At 54.4% G+C, this 9,425-nt stretch overlaps 1 protein-coding gene across 1 annotated transcript in view; it reads right to left on the bottom strand.

Moving 5' to 3' along the window:
* Ccdc102a (coiled-coil domain containing 102A) overlaps positions 1-8,962 on the bottom strand; it is a 10,664-nt gene extending 1,702 nt beyond the window's left edge. The window contains exons 1-7 of the mRNA XM_010638962.1: positions 8,884-8,962; positions 7,648-8,188; positions 6,279-6,387; positions 4,222-4,338; positions 3,691-3,900; positions 2,175-2,345; positions 1,249-1,352 (exon numbers count right to left, since the gene is read on the bottom strand). Coding sequence (XP_010637264.1) covers positions 1,249-1,352; positions 2,175-2,345; positions 3,691-3,900; positions 4,222-4,338; positions 6,279-6,387; positions 7,648-8,188; positions 8,884-8,962 — 1,331 coding nt within the window. The remainder of the gene's footprint in view (positions 1-1,248; positions 1,353-2,174; positions 2,346-3,690; positions 3,901-4,221; positions 4,339-6,278; positions 6,388-7,647; positions 8,189-8,883) is intronic.
* Positions 8,963-9,425: the final 463 nt, after the last annotated feature.

Raw genomic sequence — 9,425 nt, 5'->3', positions numbered from 1 at the left:
TTTTTTTTTTTTTTTTTTTTTTTGTGGTACTGGGGATTGAACTCAGGCTTTTGCACTGAGCTATATCCCTAGTCCCCCACCTTTCTTTTTTTAAATTTCTTTCCATTAATGAAGATGGAACCCAGGGTTCTGTGCACGCTAGGCAAGTGCTCTACCTTGAACAACAGCCCCCCACTTTTTCTATTTTTTATTTTGAGACAGAGTCTCACTAAGTCACTAAGTTGTGCAGGCCAGGCTCGAACTTGTGATCTTCCTAACTCAACCTCAAAGTTCTAGGATTTCAGGTGTGTACCACCATGCCCAGCTTTTCCGACAGTTTTACAAGCGTGAATCAGCTCATTTAATTCTCACAATGACCAAGAGGTGAGATTTATTATCATCCCCATCTTACAGATGGGGAACTGACCCAGAGCTGTTTACTGTGCCAAAATCACCCCGGTGGTATGGCTGCAAAGGTAAGAAAGGCAAGTGAGGGCTTGGCCAGAGCTGGGTGCAGGGAAGTCAGTCAGTGCTGGGGCCTGCGGCACCAGGCTTCCCAGCTGTGCAGTGAGGGCTCAGACCTGAAGTTCTCTGCTATCTCCTGGTGTGGGGGGAGTGCGGAGAAAAGGCATGATCCATACATGGTGGGAGCAGGTGGAGCACGTGGGGGGGTCAACCAGAGACCCTGTGGTTCTGCCATGGAGGTTGCCATGGCCAGCAGCTGAGGGGTTGGCCTGCCAATCGGGTGGGGCTTCTGCCTTCCCGATCCCTGTTGTTCTGGGTGACTGGAGGCCTACAACTCTGAGAACTGCCTGTTATTTTCTTTTTTTTTTGCATAACTGGAGATTGAATCCAGGGCATCACACTGAGCTACATGCCCAGCCCTTTTTCAAATTTTTTATTTTTAGACAGGGTCTTGCTAAGTCATTAAGTTGACCAGACTGGGGCTGCTGGTTTTCCCTGCCAACAACTCCCAGAGTGCTGCCCCACGTCTTAGGCCTGACCTCCTTGGCTGCCCCCATCCTGCTAAAGAAGACAATTCCAGGTTCCCCAGCTGGTCTGGCTTCCTGCACCTGACTTCTGGTTTCCTGGCCCTGGTCCTTCCTCCGGGAGGGGACAAGATTCTGTCCCCAGGATCTTCTATTTCTCCATCCTCCCCTCTGGCCTTCTTGGAGGCTCCATCTCCAACAGAAGTTTCTTGGGTAGCACCCGGACCATGGAAGCCCCCTCTCTAGCCCCCACTCCCCTGAAGGCATCCCCATGGCCCACCTGGACTGCAGGTGCTCCAGCTGCACTTGCAGGTTCTCGCTCTGCTCTGTCTGCTCATCCAGTGACCGCTGCAGCTTCCGCGCCTGGTTGTGGGCCTCATCCAGCTGTGGTGAGCAGGACCAAGAGCACATGGGTCACCAGGGCAAGGGCAGCAGAAGCCCAGCTATTCCTCCTGCTCCACTCTTGAGACTGTGTCCCTCAAGGGCTTCTGCTCCTGGGACCTAGCCAAAGCCATCTTGTCCAAGTAGCATCTCTTCTGCTCCTTCTCTCTGACCCTGGGGTGTCCCCTCCAAAACTACCCATCCCCCAATGCCCTGAATCACTGGTCCAGCCACCCACCCCCTACCAACTATTCCCACCAGTCTGCTTAGCCATGGAGATACTCACCTACCCTCGCCACGCATTACCCGATCTGCACCCACTCATCTGCCTGTCCACCTGCCCCTCCACGCCCCACTCACTCTTCCACACACTCCTGCAGTCTGTCTGTCCATCTGCCCACTATCTACCCATCCTGCTTTCCATGTGTTTGTACACCCATCATCCACCCGTCTCTCCCTCCAGCCAGCGGACATCTGCCATTACATCTCATTCATCCATCTTCCTTCCTCCCTCCCTCTCCCATCCATCTGCCCACCTACTCCTGCATCCATCTGTTCACTCATCCACGGAGTCCCCCTTCTGTCCTCCATTCAACTGTCTCAACACCCTCCCATGCACCCATTCATCCACTCGCCCGCTCTCTCACTTTGGCCAGCTTTCCCCCTCCTCCTGCCCCCACACCTACCCTAGCACCCAGCTGCCACCCGCCGGCTCCCTTTATCCCAGGTGCCTCCTGGGAATCCAGCCTTGTCAGGAACTGTGGTCCCAGCACGGAGCGTGGGTGGCCTTACAGGCTGCTCCCCTGGCCCCAAGGGGACACTTACCTCATCTTCGGCCTGGGCTAGCTCCTTCTTGAGCTCCTCCACCCGCAGCCGCAGCTTCTTCACCTCAGCCTCGTGCTGCTCTACCCGCCGGTTGGCATGGGCCAGCTCAGCCACCTTCTCCTGGAACTGTTTCTTCAGCTTGCCATGGACGTGCTTTAGATCTGCCAGCTCCTGCAGGGGAAGGACAGACAGGGCTCAGTCACCTGGGCACCACACCAGGGAGTCCCATAGGTCAGGCGGCACTTGGGATGTTGGATGTCTCTTCTCCCCGGGATCGTCCCCCTGCTGTCCAAAACACCAACACTAAGATACGGGGAGTGGCTGGGCTACAAGTGTCACTTATTGGGGTGAGAAGGCTGGGAGAGCGGCTCGACTTGGGATGTGACTGAGTGTGAACAGGTGGCTGGAGCTGGTGCAGGACGTGTATGGGGAAGGAGGTCTGGGGTCTTTGGTAACAAATCCCTGGCATTTGAAGTGCTGAGTATGGGAACAAACTAAGCTGAGGAATGCTGTGGGAAGAAAGAGATCAGAGGTCAGAGTGGCTGGCAAGAGGGGCAGCAGCCAACAGAGGAAACGCCCAGCCTTGAGCTCTGGAATTTGTCAGTTTTCCCATCTGTGAAGTGGGGATGATGCTGTCTAGAGGCCTCCTGAGTCCAGTCCATTTCCCCCAAGCCTGGCCCAGTCCCGGTCTCCATCAGCCCTTGCTGCCTCCAGACAGCCATGTTGACCTTCTTGCTTCTCCAAAGCTCCTTGTCCTCTTCCACAGGACATTCACTCATGTGATTTCCCAAGCGAGGCCACCAGCAGTTAATATCAAATGTCACTCCTTCCAGGAAGCCTGTCCAGGACCCTGGATGTAGGCTAAACCCTCAGTCTTCCCTCTTCCTGTGACAACCATGGAGCCAAGTGATCAGTACAAGCATGTGAGACAGAGAGAGCGGTCTCTAGGCCCCTTGAGCCATCCGTTCCATGAGGAGAGGAGGGAGAGGCCAATCTGTCTGCTCACTGCTGTTTCCCCAGCACACAGCAAGTGCTCAGTACGTGCAACTACTATAATTATCACGGGGCTTAACCTCACAGGAGGCGCTCAGTAAATGCTGCCGCTGTGATTACCAGATGACCTAGCATACAGTGGGTGCTCAATAAATGCAGCTACAGCTCGAGCATCTCTTATCCAACATTCCTGGGACTAGAAGGGTTTTGGGTTTTAAACTACTTGCATCTGCACAATAAAATAGCTGGTGGATGGGACCCAAGCCTAGATACAAAACTCAGGATTCATGCACACCTTGGACACAGAGGTGGAAGGTAACTTTATACAACGTTCTTGGTGCACACACACTTCCACTGTGACCCATCACGCGTCAGGTGTGGGTCATGTTGTGGCATCACGCTGGTGCTCACAAACTCTTGGATTTTTGAGCCTTTTCGATTGCACAGTTTTGGATGAGAGTCTTAACCTGTAATTTACCAGGGGCTGGACGGGAAGGCCCTGGCTGCTCTACTCCCTGCCCACCTTGTTCTTCTCAAAGAGTGCGGCCTGGCTGGCCCGCAGGTCACAGTCCAGGGCGCTGGTCGTCTGCCGCCGTCGCCGGGCCAGTGCCTCCTCCAGGTCCCCGACCTGTGCCCGCAGTTTCTTGTTCTCCCGCTCCAGGCCCAGCTTCTCGGTCTCCAGCCGCTCTCGGCGGCCCCACTCGGCTGCATTCTCAGCCTGCAGCCTCTCCATCTGCAACCAGGCAGGATGGAGTGAGACTCCCGGGGGAGGGGGCACCGAGGGCCACGCACCCGCCTCCTCCTGCAGCCATTTTTGGCGCCAGGAAGTAGATCCAGCTGCAGCTGCTATAATTAAGCTGGGATTCTTTCACGGTGTGCAGGATGTGAGGGCCACTCTGGTCCCTGTGTGGGAAAGGGCCCCTCCCTGCAGATGGGGGCACCCTCAGAGCCCAGATCCGGCTCCTGCTCTCCTCCCAGTGACCAGATGATGGGGCGGGGTGGGACCCATGGGACCCACACCTCCCCAACCCCCCCACCCTGCTGGCCACCTCACCTCGCCCCTCAGCTCAGCCATCTTCCTGTCCATGCTGGACCGCGCACCCAGCTCATCCTCTAGGTCTTCGGACATGCGGCCCAGCTCGTCCTGATGTGCTTCCTTCAGGATGCTAAGCTGCAAGGACACGAGGACCATTGAGATACACTCCGGAACCAGCTCTGGGGGGCGGGGAGAGCACTGGTGCAGGGCGTGGGGCACCCAGGGTCCAAAGCAGACCCTGACTGTGGCCACTCTGCTGCCTCAGATGTCTTTCACCTTCCTCCTCGTCCACATCTAGCTCCCCTCACCATGTCTACTCTTGTCCCTGTCAGCACAACCGCAACTCAGAATGAGCTTCTGTAAGAAATAAATCCAATCTGTATCTCCCCCAACACCAAACCCCTCTGATGGCTCCCAGGTGCCTTGGAATAAAACCCAACCCCTATGGTCTCACCAAGCCCTGCACGTTCAGATTCCTGTCTAGTTTTCCTCATCCTCTATCTCTTTCCCTGTGCTCCAGGCTATGTGGATCCCTTTCTATTGGGTATACACACCAAGTTCTTGCAAACTACGGGGCCTCTGCACAGGTGGTTCTCTTGGCTTGGAACATCCGCAGGTAACCTGCAGGACTGAGGCCATCAGATAAATGCCTCCTCCCAGGGTGGCCTCTCCTGTGCTCATCCCTCTGCCCACTAGAATGTGAGCTGGGAGGCAGGGGGCATGTCTGTCTGGCATCTTTGTGTCCTGCAGGGCCTTGATAGAGGAGCCCTGTCTGCTGTACCCCTGAGCTAAGGACTGTTCTGCAGCTGGTGCTTTGAAACTGCTCAGGATGCTTTTTTTTTTTTTTTGGTACCAGGGATTGAACTCGGGTCCTTGTGCTTGTGAAGCAGGTGTTGGAACCAATGAGCTAAATCCCCAGCTCTAGGATGCTTTTTTTTTTTTTAAGACAGGGTCTCACTATGTAGTTGAGACTGACCTGAAACTCACTATGTAGCCTAGGCTGGTCTTGAACTCACAGCGATCCTCCTGCCTCAGCCTCCCGAGTGCTGGGATTACAGGCATGCGCCACCAAGCCCGGCTACCTAGGATGCTTTTAAAATAACCCAGTGAGCTGTTGCTCCATGCAGCTGGCCACGTGAGTGAATCTTCAAAACAGAGTGTGGAGGTAAGATGTCAGGTATAAGACAGAGATGATTTTCTGCTGAGGTGTGTATTTGTGTTTCATTCACTTTTCTTCAAATGATTACACTTCACAGCTTGAAAAGATTAAAGAGCTGGGTCCCAGCAACCTGTCCCTGAAGACGATGGATGACTCAGGGAGGTTCTAGTGGAAGAGCAATCTCTGGCCTCTTCCAGAACTGGTTCAGCTCTCAGGTGTCTGGTGCTTGCACTTGGACTCCCAACCAATCCAGCTGGGCTTTCCCTGGGTGGCTGCGCCCCCTGGTGGCCATATGGGCTGGCACAGGAGACAGAATTGGCAGCCAGCCCTCCATGCCCAGAGGACTCCCCTCTCTGGGGCCTGTTTCCTCATCTGTAAGATTAGGATGTGAGGACCCTGATCTCCTGACTGCCACAAGGCTTCAATGACATCTGACACAAAGCAGGTACCCAAGGCATGTCACGCTCAAGACTCTCTACCTGGTCACAGGCCCTGAGAGATCCAGCCCCATCTCTCACTCATTACAGCCACAGTGCCCATCTCCGTGTCCAGCATATGTGAGGTCTGCTCCTGCCTCAGGACCTTTGCATTTGCTGTGAACACCCTGCTCCTATAATACCTTCTCAAAGATGGCTTCTTCTCACTCCTCTAGGTCAAATGTCACCTCCTTTGAGGCCTTCTCTGGCCTACCACCCCATCTCTCTCTGTCTGCTTCTCTGGGACTCCTTGGATTTTCCTCCCTGGTCACTTTCATTTGCCTGCTCCCAGCCTCTACAAAATAGGCTCCTGAAGGCAGGGATCCTGCTCACCCCAGCACACAGAACCACTGAATGAATTCCATCCTCTCCCATCCCCACCACTTAAATTTAGCAGTGTGCTCCTGCCACTTCTAGAAAGCGCCTGTCCTCAGACTCACTTGCTTGAGCATCTCCTGCTTGGTCTTGCTCAGCTCCTCGTACTTGATCTTCCACTGGCTCAGTTCCCCCTCCAGCCTCTCAATGTTCCTGCTTAGTGCCAGTTTGTCCCTGAGGAGAGGACAGGGAAGGACAGGCAAATACTTTTATTTCAGTGCATTAGGTTGATTTTTTTTTTTTTTTTGCTCAAATAGCAAAAATGTACTCTCTCAGCTATGAGAAAGAACCTGTTCCATGTTCCATTTCCCCTTCCTTCCGGCCTCTGGTGGTGGTTTGCTGCCCATCCATGGTGCTCCTTGGCCAGAGAAGTATCACCCTGACCTTCACCTTCACAAGGGCATCATTTTGCTATTTTTTGCAGAGCTGGGGATCAGACCCAGGGCCTATGCACACTAGGGAAGCCCTCTATTGCCAGGCACAGCTCCAGTCCCTGTGTTCGTTTTTAAAAATAAAATCATGTGTGGTTAGATTAGACTGGGTAGTTCCTGCTCAACACAGCTGCAGAATATTCAATAGCATCAGACTGTGGCCTCTGAACCGCCCAACCAAGGTCACTGGTGACTTCTGCGTCATCGGTCCAGTGGTCAGTGCTTAGCCTTCTTTTCACTTGACCTGCTGACCACTCTGTCTGCCATGAAACAATTTCCCTTGACTGCCCATTCCCTGGAACTGGCTCCCTACTCCCCCACCCCCTGCCTCTAGCCAACCTCCAAACCCGGCTGACACCAGGGCTCCATCCTCCGTCCTCACTGCCTCCTGGTTTTCCGTATTATCTGTTGGTTGATGACTCCCACATTTTACCTCCAGCCACTCCTGTCTTGACCTCCAGACTGAGACTCATTTATGTACTCAACTACCTCTTTGCTAAACCCAGCACTTCCAACCCCTGATCCTCCAGCTCCCCTGTCCACTCCCCTGCTTTTACCTTTGCCCTCTACACCCTCCTTTGCCAGAATAAAAGCCCCATGAAAGAGCTAGCACCTGTCCCAGAGCAGATTCTGGACATATTAGGAGAGCAAATTTAAAAAAAAAAAATCTTGCTTTGGGTGTGGCAGCAATACCTATAATCTGAGTACTTAGGAGGCTGAGGCAGGAGGATTGCAGGTTTGAGTCCATCCTGAGCAATTTAGAGACTTAGTGAGACCCTGTCTCAAAGTAACAAATTAAAAAACAGGCTGGGGATGTAATTCATTGTGAAGGTCTGGGTTCAGTACCCAGTACAGAAAAAGAAAACATCCAAAAATCAAAAAGCTTGCATGGGGTAGCACATGTACTCTGGCAAGTCTTGTGTTTGTCACCAAGTGTTGACACTGGTTTTCATTCTGGAGTTCTGAGGGTGCCCCAGCCTCCTGCCTGTCCTCTGAGACTCACTCTCGCTCCTTGAGCAGCACCTTCTGGGACTCATCCAGGCGTAGCCGCAGTGCAGTCAACTTGGAGGCATCTTCCTCAGTGGCAGCTGTGTCTTCCCAGGGGAGCCGGCTGCGCTCCTGGCGGCCTGAGCTGCCCCGTGGGCCCCCAGCCCCAACGCTGTGTGCCTCCCAGCAGCCCTCCGGCTCCTCTGGTCTGCTCTTCAGCAAGGTCTCCACTAGCTCCAGCTCCTGCAGGGACCAAAGAGGAGGCTGCACCAGTGCCTGCCACGCTGTCACCCTGGTGACCTTCCTTATGGACCCTTGCAGGTCAGTTTGCTGGTGACCTTTGGCAAGTCCCACTGTGCCTGTGGACCCTCGTTTCCTCTTCTGCTGTCTGCCTATCTCTGGGCCTCCTCCTTCACCTCCTCGAACTGCAGAGTCAGTTACCAAGATTTCCGGTGTCCTGGAAGATTCCCCCGAAGATGAGGTGAGCTCCCTGTCACTGGGAGCATGCAAACACACACCGAAGCACGTATTCCTACCATGGCTTAGGACTACATTCCCTCAAAAGGAATTCCAGCTCTATGATCCTGCTCTCCAGGGGCAAACACTGAGGCATGAAGACTGGTGGCTCTGAGCAATCCTGGAGGAGTGACTCCCTCCTCCACCTCCTGGATCTCAGATTGTCCAGCGAGGGGCACCCTGGATGCCATCTGGTCCACAGTCCCTTTTCACAAAGTGGGACACAGGAGAGCCGAGACTCGTACTGGGCCACAGAGCACAGAAACAATAGGGCTGGAGTGAAACCTCATATGCTGACCCAGGGCTCTTCCCACTGTGAAGACAACAAGAACAGGAGGCCAGGAACAGGAGCAGGGAAGACCTCCTTCAGACCCCTAGCAATCCCTGTGATCAGGGAGGAAAAGCAAACTTCAGCCCCTAGAGGGCAGCAGTGGCAGGGGAGGGGATGGACCTGAGGGGGGGCAGCCAAGAGTCCCACCTGGAGGAGCTAAGGAGCTGAGCTGGGACCCTGCCCAGGTGGCCTTCTGGTGACAGGCCTGCTGGCTCAAAGGGACTACTCAACACCCACCCTAAATCCTGATAGTTACCACGGACTCTGGAGGCAGATGGTCTGGGCTTAACCTCCACGGCTACTATCACCAGCTCAGACCAGCTCTGACTCTCCCTGTGCCTCAGTCCTCCACCACATGACTCAGAGGGTATTTGTGGGGGTTAAAGAGACAACGCACACACACACAGGGCTTAGTGCTGGGGGCATCCACTAGTGTGGTCTTCTGGGCTCTGGCAGTTCCTTGTCCTGGAATGCCTTTGGGCATTTTCCACAGCTAATTCCCACTTACCCAGTCTCTACTTAAATGTGACCTCTTCTAGGAAAGTGTCCCTTCAGCCAAAGTCTGGGCTAGGCACGGCCTCTGTGCTCCTAGTGCCCCCATTCAAGTCGAACAAATGAATTGGATTCAATTATGGCTTCTAATCCTGACTTACAGACAAGAAGTTGGGCCCCTCTCCCACCCAAAGGGGAGTCCTTGATTCTGTTGACTTCTCAGGCGTGGGGTGTTGGGACCACCAGGACCTGGATTCTCCACCCTCGGGGGGGGGGTCTCCGGAAGGGAAAAAATCTTGTCGCTGTGGTGGAGGCTGAGTCTGCCCTGGAGGAGTGGAACCTCCTCGATGACCTGGCCCATTACTAGCTTCCTTCGGATCCCCTGGGGCCTGACTGCTCCCTGAGCCAGGCTGGAGCCGCAGCCACCCTCCTCCCCACCCCCACAACCCGTCCCG

Source organism: Fukomys damarensis, unplaced genomic scaffold (genome assembly GCF_012274545.1).
Source record: "Fukomys damarensis isolate Sample0158 unplaced genomic scaffold, DMR_v1.0_HiC HiC_scaffold_32, whole genome shotgun sequence".
In the NCBI taxonomy this organism is placed as follows: Eukaryota; Metazoa; Chordata; class Mammalia; order Rodentia; family Bathyergidae; genus Fukomys; species Fukomys damarensis.
This window is presented reverse-complemented; position numbering and strand designations above follow the sequence as displayed.